The sequence below is a fragment of the Manacus vitellinus genome, unplaced genomic scaffold (genome assembly GCF_001715985.3).
Source record: "Manacus vitellinus isolate BGI_N305 unplaced genomic scaffold, ASM171598v3 scaffold_1_pilon, whole genome shotgun sequence".
Taxonomy (NCBI): Eukaryota; Metazoa; Chordata; class Aves; order Passeriformes; family Pipridae; genus Manacus; species Manacus vitellinus.
Window position 1 is genome coordinate 26,250,994 of NW_021939396.1, and position 24,866 is coordinate 26,275,859.

Consider the following 24,866-nt stretch of genomic DNA (forward strand, 5'->3'; position numbering starts at 1 on the left):
TAACAATTTTCAGAATAGTACTCCAATTCTTGTGTCCTCCCTACCTTTCTGAATGCAGAAGGCTGTAATATGTCAGATCTGAGACAGTTCCAGCATAGCTGGTAACAAGAAAGTGAATCCACACTCCCAACTTGCTGTGGAAAACCACTCAATGTAGTGCGCCCCTGAAGAGAGTAAGAACAGAAGAGCTAAATCCCAGTATTTCTACAGGTGAAACTGTCCACTGTTTCTCTGAGAACTGTCCCCTTAGGGGTTACAGCTAAACCATGGGGCATGATTCTAACTTCACAGAAAGAATCACAGAATATGCTGAGTTGGAAGGGACTGACGAGGATCATGGTGTCCAACTCTTAGTCCTGCACAGGACCACCCCCAAGAGTAACACCACGTTCCTGAGAGTATTGTCCAGAGAAACCATTTTCAACAGGTGACCACAGGGTGTATATGCTTGAAATTCTTTGCACATTCAGATATCACCACTGGAGAGTGGAGGAGGAGAACACTCCTAGAAACCCTGAAGTAGCTTTTCTGCTTAAAGACTTTCAGTGGGACTATGCTCAGGACACAGGGGTTATAGTCCACCAAGCAATTGAGTGCTAATACCTTTATTCATGATGCAAAAAATTATAAATGCACACCTAATCTAGACATATAGTACATAAAATCCATTAACTAAAAGCTTGTAATACCTTGAAAAAAAAGCAATTGTTATTCTAGTATGTGAGGAGAGATTATTTGTGATCAGATCAAAGATGAATTTTCTTCTCATCTATTTGTTTATACCAAAACACTAAACTAATCTTAGCTACATATAGCTGCACAAGTACAAAATTTAAATAAAAAAAATTCTGCAGAGAACATAGAAAGGCCTTCATATCTGGAATGACAGGTACCCTGGCAAACTAAAGTTTCAGCAGTGTACAAATTAATAAACATACCCTAGGCTCAGAATTTTTCTATATTTCTTGCTAGACCCAAGAAGAAGCCAAATGATAAGTATTTTCTTTTCAGCAAAACTAATACAAAGTGCAGAACAAAATCTTCTCCAAAGCAGTTTTTGCCACTGTTCTTTAAAAAGGATTGCTGGGACAATGCATACATGAGCCCTTGCAGCTATCCAGCCAAAGGCAGTTCAGACATAAAATTTTTGCCAGCCAAGGTTAATATGCCAATAACTAGGTCTTAGAGATTCTTCGTCCTCCAAGAATTGAAGCTGCTGAGTTCCTGAAGAAAAAATTGAAGTATTCAGGGGTCTAGAGAGAGAGGGAAAAAAAGGATCCTGAACTACCTTAGCAGGACAGTTGGGATTTCCACAAGGATATGAGGAGACCCATGTCTCATGTGATGTGTTCCTCATCACAGAGATGCTGTGTTCATTATGCTCAGTGACTGCTTACCATAAGTCATTCCTTGGGCCAAGCATTGGCATGACTCTCTTAGGATATGTTTTTGCATTCCAGCTTCAAGATGAAAAGAAGAATCTGCCAAAGGCCATGAAGTACCTTAGTGGCTTGAGCTATTGAGCTTCACTCATTGACTGAATAATTTTATAATGCAAGAACTAATATCAGTATTACTCTGAGGGCTATGTTACACTCTGTAAAGACACTGTGGGAAACCTATCCTGACCTGGCTGAACAGAGCAAGACCCTGGGGAGACACTGAAGTATCTGAGGTGAAACCCATCTGTATCTCCTCATAGGTCTGCCAGAATAAACACAGGGATATATGTCAGTTATGTGACTTGTATGTAGGGCAAATATACACTTAATCTTCTAGTAAATCACCTTTTTTCACACAAAGATCATCAGTGATCCCTAGCAGAACAGCTGCTCAGACACATTGGGCTCTGGCCTCAGAAACCTCCCACACCAATGTCATGAGTAAAAAGCTATAAAAGAGCTGGTCTGCCAGAGTGGAGGGTCAAATAGCAGCCTGTAAGTGCTTGTAATAGGGGAGAGTATGGCTACTGATACTCATTCCTCTTTCTTAATGGCCTTATGCAGATGCAAATAATAGAAATTTTTTTATGAAAAAGTAAAAAATAGGTGACCTTCACAAGAAATTAATAATTTTAATCACACATTCTCTTTCATATTGAAGTATGTGCTTTAGCCAAGAATTCGTCCTGATTTTAATATTTTTTATTATGAAAAAAAAATAGATTGGAAAGTGTCATCTCCTGCAACACTGATCTAGAAAGATCTGTCTATTACCAGGGCTCTTCGAAAGAATGTCATTATTTTTATTTCCTTACGAGCGAACCAGGTAGTGGAGAAATCAGAGTGATTTTAAAATCTCAATAACAAAGAACAGGAATTTACCAGTTTCAAACAAGAGTCACTAACCAAAAAAACCTCATTCTTTATTATATGCCATCAATTAAATGCATTATCCCATTCTTTGTCTTCAACTCATATCTACAGAAGGTATATTTTTACAGTTTGAATTCATAAATTTTAGCAAAACAGTAAGCCCACAGAAATAGTGTATTTATCACTTTATAAGAACCATTTTTGTGATCATGAAATTTCATGTGGACAGGTTCATATTTTTCTGCTCTTTATAAAGGCCATTTTGATTTTTAAAGCCTGACAAGTAGTTTTGCTCACCAAAACAAAATGTTCTTGTGCATATCTGTATGTGCATGTGTCTGGTAGTTGGCCCCTCCATGTTTTAATCTATTGGCCAAATTTGATAGAGTAATCAAAGTTTTTGTTTCCTGCAGGCTCCATAGAGCAGTTGAGAAGATGGGAGGAGACCCATGTATGCTCCCTCTGGGGAAGGGCTACAACCTTTTTTGGGTTTTCTGTGCAGTCATTTGTTTCAAAGACAGTCATTCCCACTGACAATTCTCAGAAGTCACAGAAGTTTCTATATTTGTGTGTCATGGATTTTACCTGGATTCACTGTAAAATGAATTACCTATGAATAGCCCAACAGTGTTATCTTTCACCTGAGATGTACAAAAAGCCAATCAGTACCAAAGCAGTAAGTAAGTGTGTAAGGGTTGGTTGGTCACCATGGGACAGCACTGACAGAGTGTTTATCAGTTTGTCTGTCTCTGGTTTTGCCTTTATCATTAAATGAACAAAATAAAGGCATTACACTTTAAACTGTATATACAGGTGCCTATAATATTTCTTCTGGAGCACCTGTGCATGTATCTCTTCAGTTACTCTTTCTGAAGCTTATAAGTTACTTTTGAATTGCAACTTACTTTACCCACTTTTAATGAAGTCTATTAGGAATATCATAATGCATGTCAACTTACTGCAGGAGTTACCATTAGCTGAATGAACCAAACTAGTCAATTTAAATAGAAAGTTCAGTTACTTGAAGCACTTTGCTTGTTTCATTAAATTCATCAAGGATTTAAAGCAGCAAGTTATCTAATAAGGAACATTCCAGAAGAAACATGATAGCAAAAGTCAGAGCATTTCAATCAGGAACTGGACCACTGTTGAAAGGTTTATGAACTTTCAACTGACTCACCTCCCAGTATTTCAGGTCCAGACACATCAGTCAATAAGGAAATTAGCCCTTTCTCAACTAACAGTATTTCTATGCCTTTCTCAGCATTGGAATGGGAAAGAAGAAATAACTGGCTAAATGAACTCATGATTGTGCATGTCCCTCCTAGATGTCATTTACATGGGGATACAGAAGAAAGCAATGCAACAGGAAATAAAAGAATAGTAACAATTTCTGCCTTGAATGGAAGATGATGTCTAAGAACATGATCCTGTACAGTAATGCCAATTGGTAACACCCCAAGAAGTGCGGTTTGAAGGTGTGATAAGATATAGTTATAGAGAATAGAGAATAATAAAATCTAATCAAAGGACAGGTTGGAACTGCTAGAAGAGAAGCTACAATTGAAAAAAAACCAAAAAACAACCAAGTCAGAAGGGAAGTTCTGGAATGTAATGGAGCAAAGAAGCAAACATTTTTCAGCAGCAGTATTGATGTTTAGAAAATATTGGAAATTGTTATATTCCTTTTCTGCTTTCATTTTTAAAATTAAATCCCATCATTTTTTCAATTGGTCACAACCAAGTAAAGATTAAATATAGCATTTTACTTCCCATAAACTGTATCTGCATAATTTTTATTAAGATGTTGATGATTTAACATAAAACAGAATTTGAGAAGTCAATTTTTTTTTTGGCTTCTAGATTTACATCAAAGTATTACACATACAAGTGACATGAAAAATTAGCTGATTTATGGCTAATGTGATATCTTGTCTTTGAAGACATTTTATTTGGAGATTTTCACCTCCTCTCCGCACATGCCAGATAACAAAGAGGCTGTAAATGTCAGGTGCTTGAAATAGCTTTTGTGCTTTTCTGCATCACAAAGTAGTCATCCATATGTAGGATAACAATCTACACCATTTCTATAACTTTGAAAATGAAATTGTTGAGTGTTGAGAGTTGCTCATATACTCTACTTCTGTGAATATTCCTCCCTGATATTAGCTTATAGAGGAGCAATTCAGAATTCAGAAGTGTTTCAAGGGTTGTCTTGAGCAAACACATAGCATCCTTCTCAGGTGCTTAGCTGGCTGATCTCTCAAAGCCTTATGCTGATCTGGCTGGGGCTTCTCTGTGTATCTCTTCAAATATAACAACATAATGTTGTACTGCCTCATCCAATCTGTTTATCTCTAAAGGTCAGGTAATATTCTAATGCAATATACAAATATACAAATTTGTTCTAATACAGATACAGGAAAAAACATACACATTATTTTAAGTATTACTGGGACACAGCACCTTCCCTTATCACTGTATTTGAATGCCATTAGTCCCACTGAAGGTAATGGGGTTTCTCATGTGAGACAGACTATTTTAAACTGAAAGAGAGTAGGTTTAGATTAGATATTAGGAAGAAATTCTTTACTAGACCAGGTTGCTCAGAGCCCTATCCAACCTGGCCTTGAATGTGGTTCTCATCTCTCCCATATCCAGATCAAAAGTTTGGTCAAACTGACATGTTCTGAATAAATGGTAGGACATGCAGGCTAGGTATTAGAAAATAAAATCTCCCTTGATCCTCAGGGAAGGTATCATTAAATATTTGCCTATTTATCCAAGTATACACAGAAGACCATAGTTCCAAAATGCCATTCTCTGGTGGTAAAAAGATTATTAGGAATTAATAAGCATAAATCAACAGCATATACAGCCATCAGACACACATAATGTGCCATGAATTACTATTGGAAAAGACAGTTAATATATAAGATAATAATTTTTTTATTATTTTGGAGAATTGTATACTGGACATACATAACTGGATAATTTTGGACATCCAAAAAGAAGAAAGATTAGTTAAAGGTTTCCAATCATTTCTGGGCAACATGGCTAAACTAAGAATTTTTAAGAATTAGATTTTTTCATTCTGTAGCTACAGTGAATGTAAAAGGGATATATGCAGTTCTAAAAGGTTTTCTACAAATATCGTGGCTATTTTTCATATTTATATTGAACATATTTTCTTTATTTCCTACCTAGCATTTCTTGGACATGTCATTGGCAAGTACTGTTGGATACTCAGAAAATATATGGCTATAGATTTTTGAAGTAAAAAACATATGAAGTTCCCAAATGAGCTGTTCAGATGAAGAAACAGACCAATGTGTCTTTTTCATTGCAAAACTGCCAAATAAATAAATAAAAAATAGCACAACACAGAAAACCACAGAATTTAACTTGTGTTTATTCATCCTCAGTAAGTGACTTCCTATAATTTGTTCCTTGGAAGGTGCTCTTTATCTCCTGCAGCTTCTGTAAGGGCTTTTTGAAACTCTCATCTTTTTCCCTTTCTTTCTCCCTTGCACATCTCTCATATATGGAAATTCAACATTATCTCTAAATATCCATTCAGATGGATAATCTTCACAGAGATATGTCTTCTTCCCAAATAAAAATCTTGAGCTGTTACCAGATTTCTGATTATTAATTTTAAGGACACTATAGGAAAAATGGTCTTTTATAATACCAGTTACAAGTAATAATTTGAGCCTATGATCTAGGCCTCATCCAAACATGTCAATCTTTCCAGTTCCTTCTGTCAAGATGCTGGGTGCAGAGCCTATTTTTCCAACCACATAAAAATTAGCTGAGGCTCTCAGTGTCTCACACCCTCACTGCTGCAGTGTCCTTTCCTCCAACATCATCAAACACAACCTTTCTGCTGTTTGCAAAGATCATTTTCTTGTTCTGTCCTTTCGATTGTGTCACCACCTCTTTGAATCCTGTGTCTTTTTTGTCACATTAAACACATAAAACTTGCTGTGAGTTTCGTGGTCTGTCAGAGACCTCTCTCTTGACTGGTTAGCTGAAACTAGGAAACAAAGTGCCATCTCTAGTCTCTGATTAGCAAGGGTCCATTTATGTTTTCAAGAATTTTCAAGCAAGAAAAGGTCTTTAATGGCCCCAGTGATCTCAGAAAGAATCAAACTTGCTCCAAGCTGAGGTGTTTCTTTTTTTCTTGGAAAAGGGGGGGAAAGGGAGCTATTTTCTCAGCTACTTTAATCTGGAAGACAGCCAGATGTGGCAGGCAGCCAACCAGAGACAGGTTTGGTAAAACTAACTTCTCTCTAGAAGGATGCTTTTTCCCCTATGAGTCTGAAATCAGTTCTAGTTTCAGTCAAAATGCTATCCCACATTAAAAAAAACACAACAGTAACAGACTGTGTATTTACATAGCACATATGTTTTGAGTATATATTGATATACATACATATATATATACATACACACATATATGCATATATATATATACAGACAGTAAGCTACAAAAACACTGAGGCCTAGATCTGTTCAGGGGGGAAAAGGCTTTGAGGCAAGGGACAAAACAAGCCAAACTTCAGCATGTTCTGTTAGAGGTGCGTCCCCTGATGACCATGGTTAGGGATTCACTGTGTGTCCTTCTGGAGAGAGGGCTTTCCCCAGCTGACAGACTGGAGTTCAGCTCCAGTGAGCTGTCACTGCTGCCACAGGGACTGTGCTAATCATCTCTTGTGATCCCAAATATTCTCCACATGGTGCTTTATTACAGGAAAATGCATGGCAGCCTGATTCTATCCATAAAGACTGTGTTTTTGATGAAACAATGTAATAGAAGACCTCCCTTTATTCTTTTACAGAATAACACAAAATAAGCAAGTCATCTTTTGCAGTATTGTTTCAGACATTACCATATTTGTTTAAATTTTTAAGATGCCTTCACCATGAGGTGAAATTTGAACTTTTTTATTTTTTCTATTAAATCTGAAACTTGAGCAAAATAGTTCAGAATTCTTCCCACGGTCTTAACAGCCATGCATATAGTTTGCAAAATACCATCTTAATTATCATAAAAGAAGGGGTATAAAGATGTGTCCAGTTTTTTAAAGATGACTCTAATGAAATCTCCAAGGCATAAATTAGGATATAGAATAAAACAGATTTAATTGTCATCTTGACTGGTGCTCAAACACAAAGCTATGCTTTGAAATATCCTGGAACAAACCAGCTGGGAAGAAGTTAAATTTAATTATGTACTTAAAAAACATATTTTCAAACATAGGGACCTGCATAGGCTTTATTAGTGTAAGCCATCCATCCAAGTAAGTGGAATTATAAATATGTAAGACAGGTCAGCAATATGTACATGCAATGTAAACAGATGTTAACTCATCTGAATCATTTCCCAACAAGGCTACAAATGAAAAAGTGCAAACATGAACAGCACAATGCAAGCCACTGGGAAATTAGTTGGGAAACACTAACAATAACTAAATGAAATTTTCAAGCCAAAACACTACCTATTTGAAAGAAGAAAGCAAAGTGAGGACATAGTCCAGAAACTTTCACAGAGGGGAACCTGTAGATGAGGAATATAACCCATGTCCCATCACCAAGCTCAGCAACATCCTCCTGCTCTAGAACATGGCAGCCAAGTCCAGCCACTGCCAGAGCAGTATCTGCTTTGTATTTTCAGAGCTCAATATAAATTACCATTCGCCTTAATGGTTTTAGATACAGACTGAACTTTTCCACTGTGCAATCAACTTGTGAAGTTGATTCATATGATGTTGCAAAAAAGCCACTGTCAGAATAGAGGTGATCTCACTAAAAGAATACATATGGATGTATCAGTGAATAGCTATTTAAGATGCTATTTCCTTGCTTGCAGTCATGTGAAGTCAGCACTCTTGTAGTTCAAACAAACATCTGAAAAAGATGCTATCCATCATCAGTTTCCATAAAGGTATATTACAGAGTATAAGTCTTTCTTTAAAATTCTGTTCTTTTTACGTGTTTCTAAATAGTAAAAAAACACAGAACAAAAAAAACCTTAAGTAAACATCTTTATTATTGTTGGATTTTTTAATGCAGAAATAGTGCTATTTCAGGTATAGGCTTACAATCCTGTTTTATTGTTGTTTATGCCAAAACAAGAGAAGAGAACACCCTGGTCAACTGCATTTTGATCAGGAGCCAAAATGTGGTTTCAGATATTTATGCACAAATTTCACTGACAGCCGTGAAGTGAGAATCTGTCTCAAAAAAACCCACAAAAAAGATTAAGGACTCTTATTATTTTAACACCCTTTTTACACAGAAAAGCCAGTTGCATACATGAAAAAAATATATATTCAAGATATGAGGACCAACTTCACAAAATTCATGTCACTTTGACTGCTACAACATTAAAATGGAAAATTAGTCTTTTAATAGAGGCAACCAGTTGTGACACAAACAGAAACAGCTCTTTCCTCTTTCCATTGTTTTAACTACATATAACTCAGTGAATACAGTTTTCAGAACAGACTTCTGTTTCACCTGTCCATTGCTGTAGGAAATTAAAAGCTTAGTTCTTTATCAATGATTATAATACAATTTCCTATCCTTTCATATTTTATGTAAGTATCAAATACCAAAAGAGTGCTTTCACTTATTTCCAAGAATGCCTTGTACGTTAACTGGTGCAGCTGAGAGCTGGATATGGATAATGCTGAAAACAACTATTGAAAAATAAGTTTTTAATGGTGAAAAAAATTCTCTTAACTGCAACCTCTTTGGCATGCAATAAGGCGAGCATCAAGGGACATGTGGGCAATAGGAAACTGTTTTGTAATTGTTAGTACAATCTTCTTTCCTCCTTTTTACTATTAACAAAAGCTAATGTTAAAGCAGTTATGAAGAACCAAACAGATTCTCTATTTCCATTTTAACAACAGGATTTGCCTAAATAAATGTTATCCTCTGAAAGTAAAATTCACATATCACAATTCAAGTTTCAGCCTCCAGATGTACATCTAGAGTTCTGTGTAAATGCAACAAAGGACACAAAACAAAAACATCTCTTAGTTCTAGAGGTCGCCTCACTCGGAGCCACCCAACATGAGCCAGGTCCTAGAGGAATGATGCGCTCACCATCCTGAAATACCGAGGCTGAGTCGGGCGCCAGTTATCAACCAAGGGGTGGTCAGGTTCATTCTCGGCATTCTTGGATAGGCTGCGGAGCTTTGCCATCTGCAGAAAAGCGAAAATTGAAATGTCCTGATGGGAATCCCTTGGGATCAAATCCACAGCCCAGCAATTAAACCAAGGAGGCTGGTCCAGCCCCAGAAGCTGTGGAGAAAATCTCCTTCGAAGTTGTGAAGATGTCCTTCACCTCCCCCCACCACAAGAACTATACTCATGCTCTTTTCCTCACAATGATCTTCTTAGAAATAGTCGAGATGGAAAAATGGGTCCCATCTGAACAGGATTGTGAAAAGTAGTGTCATTTATGTACTGTCTACAGGACTATGTAAAGCCATAGAAACTATGGGAAGTACTCAGAAAATGCAAATAGAGCAGAACGGCTCTAATAAACCTCTCCTACTCTAACCCTGCCTTAGTGCCTCTAGAATTGCAAGGTGTTAAGGCTAAATTATAAACCAGTTGTTCATTTTCATGGTAGGTCTGTAGCAGAGGATATATTCTGCTGCAGTGACACAAAGTTCATTATTAACAACAGCCATATAAATCTGGATAATGACTTGGTCAAGGTTTCAAATTGTTTGTAAACAAGGTCTGCAGCTTGACTCTCTCTGGCCATTTATTTTTAACCAAGGTATGGGTTTTTTTGAGGGATGCCATAACAGGAGTTCTGCCCATACTCTTCAAAACTGTATAATGCTCTTCCTCTACTCCTTTCTGATTTTCAGAGGGCACAACACATATGCCCACTTACAGAGACATTATGTTCATTTGTTGTCCCTACTATGCACAACATTAGACCCAAAGCACATCAGCTCTGACTCAGACACTTGACACTTCCCTGTTTAAATCACTTACCACAAAAGGCATGCACACATTTTGTGTAAACTTGAAAATGTAGCCCCATGCACGGCATGCATCACCTTTGTTCACAAGGAGCTTCAATACACTGATGTATCTACCTTTTCCAGTACAGACTTCAAGTCCAATAGAAGCAGAACTTTGGGTTGGGCTGTAAAACCTGGGTTCACTGTGATTATACTAGTCCCAGTTTATGGACTGAGCTAGCTCAGGCATCTCAACATTGTTCTTCACTACACAGTTCAGAAAAGCCAGCTATCTCAGTCTGCCTGAAAATGATGATGTCACATTTATAACCAGTATAATATGCCTCAGATGGATTATTAATCTGAAATTAAATTTCAGATTTCAGATGAAAAATAATTTTATGAGAAGAGTAAGAGATGAAAATAGTTCATCAGTTTTCTTAATGCTGACAAAGCGCTATTGGAGAAGGGTGCTGAAGTTAATTATTATTTGTGGAAGATCTGCTCTACTCAGTAAAAAATATGTATTCAGGTTACAACTACATAAAGATGAAAAAATTAAGTCTGCAATTGGACAGACTTATTCCACAGTTAAATTCCTATTCTTTCATTAAAAGTAATTTGAGCAGCTAGGTCACCCACTCTACATCTCACAGGGATTTCTGGTGAATTGACTTTTCCTGAAGAGTACTGATTCACAGCCACTGCACTTACCCTTGTGGCTAATATACAGTTACCATCTGGCTGCAAAAGCATCCAAGCAATCCACTGCAAATGCACACGCACTTAAAATAATCACTATTAATGAGGCTGCCATGGTAGTACATTTCCTAGGATTAGAAATAATTGGCAACACAATCCTCTTATGAATACGCTGTTTAGACTGCAGGACCTCTGGAGTAAGGGAAGGCTTTCTATTGTATTTGTATAGAGTAATTCACACACACTGCCAATTCTGCCTGAAAAGCAGTTACCTCAGGATAAGAGCCAGTGTCCTGTCTGTATGTAATAATTTCACCTTTACCTTAAATGCTTCATTTTTTCTACAGGAGGGCTAGTTAAAGAACAGTCTGTATGTTTCCCAAAACTCACTCACTTTAGAACAGCAGAAAAAAAGACCATGACCCAAACACAGCAGTTTTCAAAAAGTCTTTTCATGAAGCTGGATCAATGATGTGATTAGTTATTCCTTTAAAAATGGATTTTAAATCAGAGATGCTCAGTAAGGACTGAGCAAAATCTGGAGTTGACCTTCTGTAATATAAACATCAAAGCAGATTCATGTTGTGGAAACCAGTCAGACCATATTTGTAGTTTTCACACAAGTACCTACTTCGAAATTGCCCCCATATTTTAATTTTTGGATGGGCAAGGAAAAAGGAGGCAGATTAATTCAATAAACTAAAAAATTAGGCTGTAGGTTATACGAATACATTACCATATTTCCTCTCTTGCCAGCTAAGGTTCTCATCATACCTGAGTTGTATTATTTAAAAGAAAGAGCCACATAAATACAAAGTACTAGAAAATAGAAATTATTTTTGGTGATACATACACATCAATCACTGCACTGAAACACATTATCACCTTGAGAACCTCAAATGAAAAGTTATGTGTTTACCTATATCTACATAATATATCATTCCCTTGATTAATATTCCTTTGCTTACTATCCTGGAGTCTTGGAATTTGTGCTATCGTATCATTGTAGTCTGCTGGCTAGAGGAGTAACCTCAGATTAGAAAACCGACTCGTGTGGTATGAGTAGAATCATAGGCTGAAATGAGGGCATTCAAATTCCTACAAATGGGATTGAGGGGAAATGAGGATTAGCAAGAAATACTTCTTTCCAGTAGATGACCAAAGAAGTTTTTCACATTAACAATAAATTATAGTTGTCTGATGCTGCTCTAGTTTGTGAAAATTTAGCTCGTATGCCTTCCAGAAACACAGGTGTCAAGCACCCGATTCAATAACTTACTTGGTTACGTGATGCCATCTAGAATATGGGGCAGACAGAATCACCAATCCCATTACATTTGTGTTCTGACAGACAATGGTTTTGAAAGCAGCATGCTTTAAGAGACACATTTGCAAAGTAGAATATTCAAAAAGTTGTAAATGCTCAGCTGCATTATGTAAGATCACTGGACTCCTGCTTCATTCAGTGTGCAATGTAATTAAGGTACCTGACTGCCCCAAGACATTTAATTGCAGATGGTCACTTTTTCAAGGGACTTTATTACAGAATTTATCCGGTCATCCCCCTCAAACATTCATCATGGTCAGCAATGAAGACTTTACAGGAGGAAGTTTGAAACAATATAAACGTTTGAAAAAATCCTACATAATCAAAATTTTTGGTGCAAACCTAAAATATGCTTTAGCTAAATGTGTCAATGTTCTGATTTAAATGGTTGCAGAGGAATACAAGTTAATGGCTGGAGCTCTTGGTGTAATGCAGTGTTTTGAGCTCTATGTAAAATATAAGGTATGAGCCATATCCAGCTGCATCCTTTCCTACTAGCAAGAGTTAATGCTGTAAGAATACAAGGCTCTCAAACCATTACAGAACCAAAGAGAGAACTACTCTTTTTTTCAGTTGATGTTGCAAGAGTGGTCTTGCCCATGGAGGCAAGAAATCTCATCTATAGTAGCTAGAGCTTGCTGTCAGTCACACTCCAAACTGCTGTAATCTCTTATCATCTCCACTATGTTATGTTTTTACTGATTAATAAAGCCTTCTGATGTCTGTGGATTTGACCTTCCATGGTGTCTGATGTGGGCTAGTATTTCAGTGTCCTTTTAATCATGTAATTTTTCACAAACCCAATGAGCATTTTCCTTGTCAAAGGAATAAGATCAGGCTGTGACATATAAGTAAAAAGTGGGTAAAATACTATCAATTTGAAGTTTACCTGGTCTGAACTGACTATGATAGGCTCTCTAAGAATAATCCAGGTGACACACTCTTCACAAGGTGGAGTAGTGAAAGAACCATGGTATGTCCAGTAGTCATGAGATTTCGGGAAAAGAATTGAAGGATCGAAGTTTGGAAATGGAGCTTCTTTCCCCTTTAAAAAAAAAACCAAAACAACACAACAAAACCAAACAGAAAGCTCATCAACAGATCTAGTCTATTTGCTCTATTTTAAGAAACAGATACTTCAAAGGTACGAACTAAGGAAACTAAGCACAGATCTACACAAGACATGATGATGCAGTGTAAAGATAAGTGGACTGAACAACCCTCACAGATGGGCCCAGAGAAGCAGGACACAACGTAAAACTCTGTGATGCTACTTGTTGTACCTGAGCTAACTCATGTGAAGCGGTGTCCAGTACCAATGTGTTTCACTCACTTCTGTGCAGAAATACTCTTCCTTCTGGCCTCCTTTCTTATGGAAATTCTGCCTATCTATTGAATATTGGATTAGGTCACCATAAAATGAAGTGAGACAGGTACTACTTTTATAATATTTGTGCTGATAACGAACACGACAGCCTATGAAATGTGAGATTTATCACATAACATTATCTGAGACACAAGATAGTCATTAGTCAGAGACTATCTTGTCACTAGTCAGTGACATTTCCAGAGGACCATTAGGCAGCCTATATTAAGACTGAACGGACCAATTTCCAAAGTTGCCTTTTATTTGCCACTGACCACTGAGGGAATAAGACTCCATGCCTGGTTTTTAGGTGAGTGAAGTTTAGCGAAATGTCTCATTTTCCCAAATTTAAAAGGCCCACTAAAGCCAGAGAAGGCTCATATGTAAATGGAAGAAAGGACTCTTCATGTTAAGGAAGAGCTGTCCATGGTTTTATTTACAAATATATTCTGGCAATGTTGCAGAGCAGAATTTGAAAGCTAGAAAGTCAGGCATCTCGATTTTTTTTTTTGTCTTGAGACTGCAGCAATCTTCCTATAATGAAAAGCCCAACATCATTACCTTTGTTTTGATAGCATTTATTTCTTCAAGAATTCTCTTCATCTCTGGTTTAGGAGTTTCCCCTACCTGTTAAAAAGAAAGTATGAACTAAGCAAATAGTTCTTCTTAATCAGCTTTCTTATTTCTCCTATATTTCTACATGTGCATCTAAACATACATCAACCATAAAGTTACAATACATTAATCTGACCCATCACCCATACCAGCTTATTAAGCTAATGTCTTCTCTTTGTACCCTTTGCCTGTACCCCAATAAATACTATGATACAAAGGGAGACATTTTATCAGTACAGAAATAGAGTATAACAGGTAATTTCACAATATAGTTATTCCTGTTGACATTAAATTTTAGCCTAACAAAGATAAACAGTTCTTTGGACTCAAGCACAGAATTTGGAAAAAAGTTTTATTCTAGTTTAAAAACAGATTTCATGGTCAGATCTATTGTTTGCAATTGTTGATCTCAAAAAAGACATCTGGCTTTCTATCTCTAATGAATATTAATTAAACAAGAGAGAGGAATGGCCAATATTTCAGGCTAAGGCTGCATGCTCCCAAAAGGATTTAAAAAAAGGGTGTTACATGTATTGTCTGTGAGAAAGTTTTGTTTGGGAAATAGTTCATGAAAAGCCTAGAAGAGGTATCTGTCCTTGAAATCTGTCCACAATTAGCACAGAAGACAGCTGACTGCTGTTGGGCAAAGGGCCACTTCTGACACATGTCCCCATTCCACCAGCCACATAGTCACACAATAGCTGCAGGGACACGTGTGTGTACTATTGTGTGCCCTTTGAGATAACATGACTCATGCTCTATAACTTGAAAAGGATACATTATCAAAAGTCAAGTCCTTCAGTGTGGTAGAATAGCTAGAATATATATTTAGAGGTTTTTGCTTTTTCTAACTCTCTAAGAATAGAAAACTCTACAGTAGCAGTAACAATGAAGGGTTACATGCTTCTACTTACTTGCAAAAATATGGCCAAAACAGCTACCCCATCAGTTCTTCTCCTAGCATCAAGGTAATTACTGTATTTGGGATTCCAGTGTAACACGTGTAGCTTGAAACAAAGAAAAACATGTATTGAACAGCATTATTGAACAGCAAGCCATCAGAGGCTGAATTTACAGTTCATCATATAAATGAGCAAGTTTGAGGCAATAAAGAAGGATGATTAGGCATTCCAAAAATGGAAAAAGAAAAAAGGGACAGCAAGTCATATATTAGTAATATCCGTCATATATTACCATTTCTACTACTATTTGCTTTAAAATAAACTATAAACTTAATACAGAAATTGAAAAACTATAACTGAAATCTCATCTTAAAACTGAATAAGATGCTAATGTAAGCAGGTAAAACACATAGTTCAGATGTCATCTACTGATATGTGATTCATTTCCATTCAAATTATAGCCAATTCCAGCAAAGAATCCATGTGAATGTAAACTGTACATTGTTAGTCCACAATTCTCATCTTCACTTACAATCCTACAGTGGAAGAGAATCAAAGTAACATTCTTCCTCCTTGCTGCTACTGCAAGTTTATACTTCTGCTATAATACTATACTTTCAGAATACTGTTTTAGTAAGTTTGCCCTGTTGAATAATTCAGTCTTGCTGTATAGTGTTTCAAATCATATTGTTTTGAGAACATGCAAACTTTTGTTTCACACAGTATTTTTCTTATGCTGTGGGAATTACTTCTGCCTAATTCAAATTTATAAGAATTGATGGGAGTAAGAATAAAATGGTGCAGATAAATAAATAGAAAGAACTACCTGAAAAGCAGACAAATGGCAAATTTTGTCTCACTTGAACAATAATGACAAATTTTACTTTACACCCTGTTTTAAAGTAAAAAGTGGTGAGTCTTACCTCTCCTGCATACCTCACTCCATTCACAACATGCTCAGAGCCATGGTCATCAGACGAGCCCCAGTGGAAGTGCAGCTGACGTAGCCTGAAGACTCCTGGAAGTGGCCCACCTCTCAGCACTGCAATGGATAATCTGCAACAGCATCAGACTCAAGTATCTTCCAATTCTTTTAAATGAAATTTTAAAGATATTTACCGTACATATTTACTGTACAGATGCATCTACAGATGCTGACAGAACTGAGTGCTGCTTGAAAATCTGCACTGATTTTAGCAGCAGTTCAGGCAACCATCTTCAGCTATATGCACTTACAGGCAGATGAAAATTTTTTGTGTCTAGGTTTCCATTATAGTCATTAGAGATCATTGGTTTAATTCAGCTGCATAAATGAGCATCTAGTATTTTCTGGGATATTCCAGAAACACCTGGACAGGACTGAAAGATGTGATCTGGGATCTGTAGAAGAACTGTACATTTCTAAAGCAGTGTCTGGAGGCATGGTGAAATAGATTAGGTTATCAAAGATATTGCAAGATGCCTGTGTTTGGGTAACTGAAGTAATCAGAATAGTCAAGTCTCCAGAGTAGTTCTGCTTGCCTTAAGGTAGACATCCAACAGATGGTGACCTGACTTGCTCTCTGGACTCCATTGATTAAAGGTAACTTCAACTCTGTTGACTAGAATGGCAGTTTAGAGATATAACCCACCAACTTTTAAAATACCAAAATAAGACACCTAAATTTAGATGTCTTAATCTCTCCTTGAATTCAGTCTAGTATCTACCCATACAAAAGCACACAAATTGAGATCAACTACTGAAGTGCCAGATGATAAACAAATTCCCACACTACAAAATTGTGTATCTTACTGCAGGCTACAACTTATTTCTTTAAAAAGCTATGAAATTACTGATGCTGCTTCTGCTATAATGGCTACTCCCTCTGGCTATAGAAGAGAAAGAAAACAGTAAATGAACCAGAGAAGCAATCACTGAGAATGCAGTTTATTGTCCTAAAGAAAAGTTCAGCCTGTGATGAATTCAGTGACAAATGATACCCACTATTCCAAATAATCTTACCATTTTTAAATAATATTGTAAATGAAGGTGGTGTATTTGAAAGGATCAATAAAATGGAAGAAATTCTTTACAAACATTAAAAACTAAAAGATATTCAATTCTCAATCACTTTTTTTGAGGATGGACGTCATAGCATTCCTATAAAGCACTCAGCAGTACTCAAGAACGGGTCTTTATATGGCAGAGAAAAATATCCTTCAATCTGAAAAGGAATTAAATCCATTATCATGTCAAGAAATAAAGTACTAAGAGCACAGCAAGCTGTTATTCTCAACAAATTCCTTTTACTTCTTCCCACAGACATTCAGAACTGTGGCCGACGCAGATGCGGTAACAGCAGTAGCTGACAAGACCAGCAATTCTCCATTAGAATAGATCTGTAAAACCAAATAATCCTCTTTAAGGTAAAAACATGTCATTATTTCCACTGACAGGCCATCAGCAGACATTTTTGACTGGGTGTTAGGTGAAGCTCTGCATCACCTCGTGCCAACACATTCCAGCTTCACTCATCTATAAATAGACAGTAACTTTTACCTAGCACAATTTCAGCAGACAGAATGATGCAACCAACATCTCCAGAAGGACAAAAAGGCGTTTCCTTTCTTTTAATTGCAAGTGTGTAGTATTAAACATATAAATATATGAAATGACAATGCACATAAATGAAATTTCACTACGTTTAAAAAAAAAAAAAGTAAACACAGCAATTACAAGAATCAAGTTCTCCAATATCTAAAATATAAAAAAATCTCAAAATATGTCTACATAGTTCAAAATTAGTAAAAGAAATCTTTATTTTTTTAAACATGTCTTGGAGCCTAAATCCTAAAGGTATTTTTATCCTCCTGGGCTTTTGTTTTTAATACCACACAAATAAATACACACCCATATAACAGACAAAGAATATGAAATAAAAGTTTATAAAAGAAGCGGTGGTATCTTCACGTTGTTTTTCAGTAGTATTAATATATAATATTTATATGTAAGAGGGAATTATTCTAACAATTATTACACAGGAAATGTTCACCTTAAATATCTGAGACTCACAGTTTTAAGGCTGTAATAGCTGTTTTCCTGTCACAAAACACTTACAACAGGATGCTTTTCCAGAAGGCCCCATGACTCACTCTGAGCTTCTACCTATGCCACTGTATGAAATAAAAAGTAAAAGCTTGAAAAAAGGAGCCTGCAGACTCAATATATGCCTGATACACAGGCAGCCAGCTCTTCTCTTTCTTAAGTCTTCTGAAATACTGTGTAATCCTTTTCATATGGCTAGCTGAATGGCTGGACTTACTTCTGAATATTGGAAACGTGGCATTTCTGTTCCTTGTTCTGCTGCACAGGAAGTAACAGGATGGTCACAGCAGAGTTACCAAAATGTAAGTCCCTTAAACTTGCTGTCATTAAAGTAACATGGGCCAGGTGCAGGAATATACAAACCAGCCCAGGAAGACAACGTAGAAAAGTATTCACTCCTTTTGATGCCTTATTGTTGCAAACTCTCATCCCATTGCTCAGTACCAACTATATATGAGTTTCCACATCACCCTCCATCAGCATCCGATACCAGACATAGAAATGTCATGTCAGTTTTGCTCAAATTCTGTTCCCCGCCCCATCCACATAGAAGAATGGTCTATCACAGAGCAATCCTACATGAACACACACATGAACATCTGCTCCAGAAAAAAGATCACCTTTTATTTGATCTACCTCAAGCTGAGCAGCATGAGACAGAACTGGCTAATAAAAAAATGGGGTTTTTTCACTCTCAATGTAATCACTAGGCAAGTGTTGCACAGAAGGATGTAACTAAGGCAATAAAAACATTGTCTCTCACTCTATGTACAGACAGCAAAATTAAGGTGTGATGCAGTTCGAGTGGAGATGGCCACTCAGTCACTTTACCTTAGCTAGCTCAGTGTCATTGACAATAGAAATGTGACAAGAGGGGTTTGAAATAAGTGCATCCACTTGCTGAGCAGCTTCTGTAGGGGTCTGGTTGTTAATCTGTGCTCATGTCAATTGTCAAGTGTCCTCTCACTATAAAACTGGCAAATTTTGGCCTACAGAAATGCCTTCCCTGTTTGCTATGAAGGCATACTGTGAAAGACAGGTGGAAAAATACAAGGAGAACAAAACACTCATGAGTTGTATTTATAAACATGACAAGAAGTAACTGTTCTTACAAGAGTTATGATCTTGCATCCTGCCAAATCCATAAAATGAACTGGTAAACCACAGTGAAATTAAATTAGTAATGTATTACTGTATGACAATTGAAAAGACACATTACCTTTGTTATGCTGCTTTATAACAGAATCTAACAGTGCAGTACAGAAACCACAGCTTTTTCAGGTCAGTGCCATATTTTAAATGTCTAAAAAAAGCCTCTGCTCATAAGAGGATTTCTGTACTGAAACAGTCTGGCTAACTGCAGGATAAAGGGTACTTCCTAAAAGCTTTTGGAACTGAAATTTCAGTTCTCACTGATTTTTTTTTTAAGCAAGCACTGAATAGGTATGCAGAAGAATTACTTTTGCTTCTATTTGAACTATTTACTCTTACAGGGAAAGACTGGAAAAGAGAAGTGTCAGACAGAAGTCTGTCAGCCTGCCTCCCACTCTCACCTACCTTGTAACATATCTTTTCCAGTTTTGGAAATTTGCTGGTCGATGAACTTCCATAAAAAATGCCAACAAAAAACAACAAATTGAGAAGGTAAAGAAAGGCATCCATTTGATATAGCCTTAGTGTAGCCCTCCCCAGCTGCTCTGCCTGGGTTCCATTACCAGAATTATGTATCTTTACTGTTTCTCAAATGATCAAACACCATGATATAACCACCTAACCAAGGCATTACAAGGAAAGCCGAAGAGTAATTAATTGTAAGGTAGTTACAAGCTATATATCTCACTCAGCACCATGACAGTGGTCCCATGAGGTAGATTCTCTCAGGACACTTCTCTGACATGAATACTTTTGGAATTTTAGAAAAAAATGGACTCTGCTAGTAGAAATAAGATTGCAGCCCTAATTCAAACCAAAACTAGGTCACTGCTGGATCTAAAAAAGTATCTGAGTTGCCATTCAGGCCAAAAAAACATACCAGTGGTAGGATGCCAAAGTACCCAAGTTCTGGTATGTGTTTTACCGGCCCAGCCACGTAGGAGGTTTGATTTCAGCTCCCAGTTCTTTCCTGGCTTTTGAGACTCCAGACTCCACCTGCAATGATTTTACAGTCTATAAGGCCCTTCTTCTACGCAGGTCTGGTAAGACAGGAAACTGAGTCCACAATAGTCCATTAACTTGTACAGGCAGGCAGCAGAGGCGTGACACCACTCCTAAAGCAACTATCTGTCAGCTAGGCCTTCAATTGTATAGCAGATTCTTAAACGGGCTTTATAAATAGCTGGAAATAAATTCTCAAATTCCTTCCACTAGACTAACTCCAAAGATAACAGTAATAAGGCCTTATTTAACCTAATACCTGAATTACATTGGATGGCACTCTCTCTAACAATTTAAGGAACTGTTCCAATTGTGAATATTCCAAGTGTTCTTGGCAGACAAGACACAATGGATGTAAAACTTGGAGTCATCCAAGGTAATTAATTTTATCACCCTTTTGACCCTTGTAATTTTTTCAGCAATCTATTTTATCTACAATAATGGAAATCTAAATAGAAGTGCTGATGTAAATATGATCACTCTAACTGAAAAAATAAACGAAGCCCTTAGTTTTCTGGTTAACTCAGACATAATTCAGATAGACAAAGTGGTAGATACATATATAGACATACTCAGAACGAATGTCTTTGTTCCAAAGGAATAAAAGTTTTATTCCTCTATGATTGCTATTGCATATGTATGTATTATGCAGCTGGTGGTTCTTTTACATAAAAAATAAGCCACTGTACATATCCTAAAAAGCTTAAAACATGTTCAAGTCAGTAGGAGTATGCACAGTGGAATTTGTCCTGCAATTAGCATTATATTAGAGAAGGAACACCACCCACAGTCTCCAAAGGCAATGGTATAACAAAGGAGACGTAACAGCAAACACTGAATGTTTCTTGACTTCAAAGAGTTGAGAAATACACCTACTTTTTTTGCAGTGAGTCACTTTTTACTTCTGAGATCAAAACACAACAGTTACTGAGCAGTTCATCTGAAAAAATATTCAGAACATGGCAAAACTTCCTGCTCTTTCTGGTGAGTGTTGCATCCATGCTGTAGATTGTTGCGCCTGGATACTCCCTCCCTTTCAAAATCCTTTGGCATTTATGCAGAAGATGATATATCTGATGCTGTTCTAACAAATACAACAGATGGTAAAAAATGGTAAGTGATAGTCATGGAGGTCTTCTTCTATGCCACAGCTACATCTCTTTACGTATCATTTTATCTGACATGAATAATATTTTTCTTTAAATAACATTAAAAATTCCCACTTTGCTAGAAAAGTAATCAATCTCTTGACTGCATAGTAATTTGTGACTTTTGGTAGTATATTAACTAGTTTACATACATTTTGATCCTCAGTTTTCATGAAACCCAAGTCATTAGTTAAAATCCATTAAATTAAATCCATGTCCACATATATTTAAGATGAAACAATCTATTAGTAAAATTCCTCCTAGTAATTATGGCTGTCAATCCTAGTTATATTGTAATAGAAAGTGGAACTTTTAATGCAGTTAAGAAATAAGTCTGTACACTGTATGTTGTCATAGATACAAGTAGATAAAAGATTTTGAACATTAGACCTGAAACACTGAAATTTCACTGCCCTATAATCTTCATTAAGACAAAATCTCATGAATGCCAAAGAGTTTTAACAGATTAAATACCATGACTTCGTGGCAACATCTGGTTCATTACTTCATTGATCAGAAATTACATGAATAGAGTTTTTAAATATTGTAACTTAAGATGTTCTGTTGGGCATCTCAAACAGCTTAAATGGAATTCAGCTCTCACACATAAAGCCTGGACTCCTAGCTCCTGGAAAGCAACACAACTGCAATGGCTTTTTGCAAACTCAGAAAACTTTACCTTACACCGTAATTCATCCTGCACCATGTTTCTTTGCAGCTCTCTACATTCCCTAGGATTTTACCTATAGACTTTAAAAGTAGTCCCAGGCCTTTCCCAGCAGCAGTGCAGGGCACTGGAGTCACAGAAACGTGCACATCACACATAGGCAGTACACAGAGACCTTCTGACAGCCTGAGCATTCAGAGCAGGCTCTTCCATACAAATTGACAAATATCACTGATATATAATGACAGTCAGAGAGGCAAACAAAACTGACCTGATCTATCAAATGAATCATCAAACACAATTCTGCAGGTCTTCCCATTATTGAGGATGGTCTTAGCTGCACCAGGATCATAACTAGCAAACCATGGCAGTAGGGAACTATCATAATGCACCTCTTTATTATTGATTTCAATTGGTGACTGATGACGTCCTTTTGCAGTTGGGTAATTTTTGTGCCACTGATCTGGTCCTAGAAAAAAGTACAGAGAAATATCATGAAAACCTTTTCCAACTAGGTATAAATTATACTTTTGTAACAATAAACGCAAGCTTGGCTTTGCTTTGGTACAGAACATCAATTCAGTGCATTAATAAGTAGGTTACTAATTGCCTGGTTATTATTATTCATGCCCTGTCAAGAGTTTGACTGTACAAAATGCAATCCAATTATTCTAGCTGGAATACTGGATACTGCAAGTCATTCAACTGAACCTAAAACTCTCACAGCAACCTCAAGACTTATTAGGAGACTGATTATTAAGAGATTGACAACACACCAAGGAAGGAAACTAGAGGTGTATACTCCGAGTCCAGCAGTGGCTAGAAATTTGATGGGATATACACAAAATTATTCAAATGTGGCACCGTGTATTCATCTGGAGTGAGAAACTACCACCAATCCCTGAACAAGCCAGGAATTTGAAACATGGATTTAATTATCATTATGGTTTCACCAGTAAATTCATGTGGACTATGCCTGTCCGAGGTTCAGCTGTTAGTTCCTGTAGCAAAGCACAGGAACAAGAGGCCACGCCTGTCCCCAGCCTCTGCAGGCAGGAGGGACCGTGGCTGCACTGCACTCCCAACTTAAGGCTAGCTTAAATTTGACATTTGCTATGTCAAATTTTAAGTTACGTTAACAGTAGGAAAACTGATTTTATTTAACTTAGAGACACCCTGCCATCGACCTCTCCTGCCATTGACCTCTCCTGCCACCACCATCGCCTCTTCCACACCTGCGAGCGACAACCAGCCGGCCACGGCCACGCCACCTGCACAGCCCCGGGCCCGCCTGGAGCCCGTATTCTCCCGTCATGCTCCCTCGGGACGCGGAGCCCCCGTTTTTCCTGGGTTGTGCTCCCCGACCCGCGGCGGGGCCGGGCCGGGCGGGCCCCCCGCTCACCGTTGTCGCTGTCGTAGCCCCACGGGTAGGAGTTGGGGTTGATCATGGTGCCGGGGCGGCGCCGCGCCACCGCCTCTCCCGGCGGCTCCGGCAGGACGGCGGCCTCGTCTCACGGCGGCTTTTTATAGACTCCGCCAACTCCATGCCCTTCCCCGCCGCCGGCGGGCCGGCAGAGCCGGCAGGACCCCGCTGCCCGGGGGCGGGGAGAGCCGCAGGGCCTCGCACCGCCGCCCGCCGCCCCCCTGCCCGGCCCGGCTCCTCAGGTGTCCCGGCGGCTCGGGACAGCGCTGGGAATGCCCGGTGCGGGGAAGGGGGCTGACACCGCCTGCTGCGGCGCCCAGGAAATGGGAATATAGAAAAGCATGAGTGTCCAGCACTACGCACAGGCAGTATAGGAATAGTTTTCAAGTTCTAATAAGATATGTGCGCATACAGACATGCACATAAACCAGGAAGCTTAGCCTGGCTGGCTGCTGAAATTAAATGCGCAGGTCACAGGAAGGCTGCCCGGGCTTTTTATGGCTGTATAAAGCCTATTTGCCCTAAGACCTTGTCAGGTTCGGAAAGGCTGGGTCCCTCCACAGGAGATTGTGTTGGGGACGTGGTACTGGAACAGGCTCCATAGGGAAGTGGTCACAGCACGAAGCCTGACAGAGTTCAAGAAGCGTTTGGATGATACTCTCAGGCACCTGGTGTGACTCTTGGGGATGGTCCTATGCAGGACTAAGGTTTGGATTTGATGATCCTTGTGGGTCCCTTCCAACTAGGCATATTCTGTGTTTCCCACTACATGTGGGGTGAAGGGATGAGTCCAACAGCTTCTGCGTGCAAACGGCTATCACAGGTTCACACCCTTCCCTATGAAATTCCCATGTATACACATGGGTTCCAGCACTGCTCCCTGCTGTGCAGTCTCCCGTTGCCTTCATAAACAGCTTCCCTGCAAAAATTCCGTGGCATTAATTGCCCCAGCCTTTAAAAAGGCGCTGCTTCCTCTACTGCAAGGATTCTGGGAAACTGGAAATCATTAAACTAGCTGAAGATCCAGTTCCTGTCAGCTCCAGATAAAATCTTTATTATCAAATTAAGCGTAGGATTTGTTTGTTTTGCTTCAGCTCTAATTCTCTTTTCATTTAGCGCGGTGTTATGCATCAGATTGCACTTAAAATTGTAAACATACTTGTTA

The 24,866-nt window shown here is 38.1% G+C and overlaps 1 protein-coding gene across 3 annotated transcripts; it reads right to left on the reverse strand.

Moving 5' to 3' along the window:
* Positions 1 to 8,367: 8,367 nt before the first annotated feature.
* Positions 8,368 to 23,907, reverse strand: LOC103763045 (carbonic anhydrase 3-like). 3 transcript variants are annotated; one of them, XM_018078801.1, is made up of 8 exons: positions 23,681 to 23,907; positions 22,550 to 22,747; positions 21,340 to 21,547; positions 16,148 to 16,280; positions 15,237 to 15,329; positions 14,269 to 14,334; positions 13,231 to 13,386; positions 8,368 to 9,533 (listed from the first exon to the last, which is right to left on the reverse strand). In XM_018078801.1, exons 1-8 carry the CDS (start codon positions 23,724 to 23,726, stop codon positions 9,414 to 9,416), a joined length of 1,020 nt encoding a protein of 339 aa, XP_017934290.1. In that variant the 5' UTR covers positions 23,727 to 23,907; the 3' UTR covers positions 8,368 to 9,413. The 3 variants fall into 3 exon arrangements, with proteins under 3 accessions (XP_017934290.1, XP_017934285.1, XP_017934298.1); XM_018078796.1 differs by lacking the exon at positions 23,681 to 23,907 and adding an exon at positions 23,434 to 23,669 and having other exon boundaries at positions 21,340 to 21,542; XM_018078809.2 differs by lacking the exon at positions 21,340 to 21,547 and having other exon boundaries at positions 16,148 to 16,266; positions 23,681 to 23,906.
* Positions 23,908 to 24,866: the final 959 nt, after the last annotated feature.

Coding starts and splice junctions, on each gene's coding strand:
- LOC103763045 (XM_018078796.1), bottom strand. CDS start 23,499: ATGGTGGTGGCAGGAGAGGTCAATGGCAGGAGAGGTCGATGGCAGGGT. Junction 21,543..22,549: donor TGATTCATTTGATAGATCAG/GTCAGTTTTGTT, acceptor TTGTTAGAACAG/CATCAGATATATCATCTTCT. Junction 14,335..15,236: donor TTTTGGCCATATTTTTGCAA/GTAAGTAGAAGC, acceptor TCTTTTTAACAG/GTAGGGGAAACTCCTAAACC.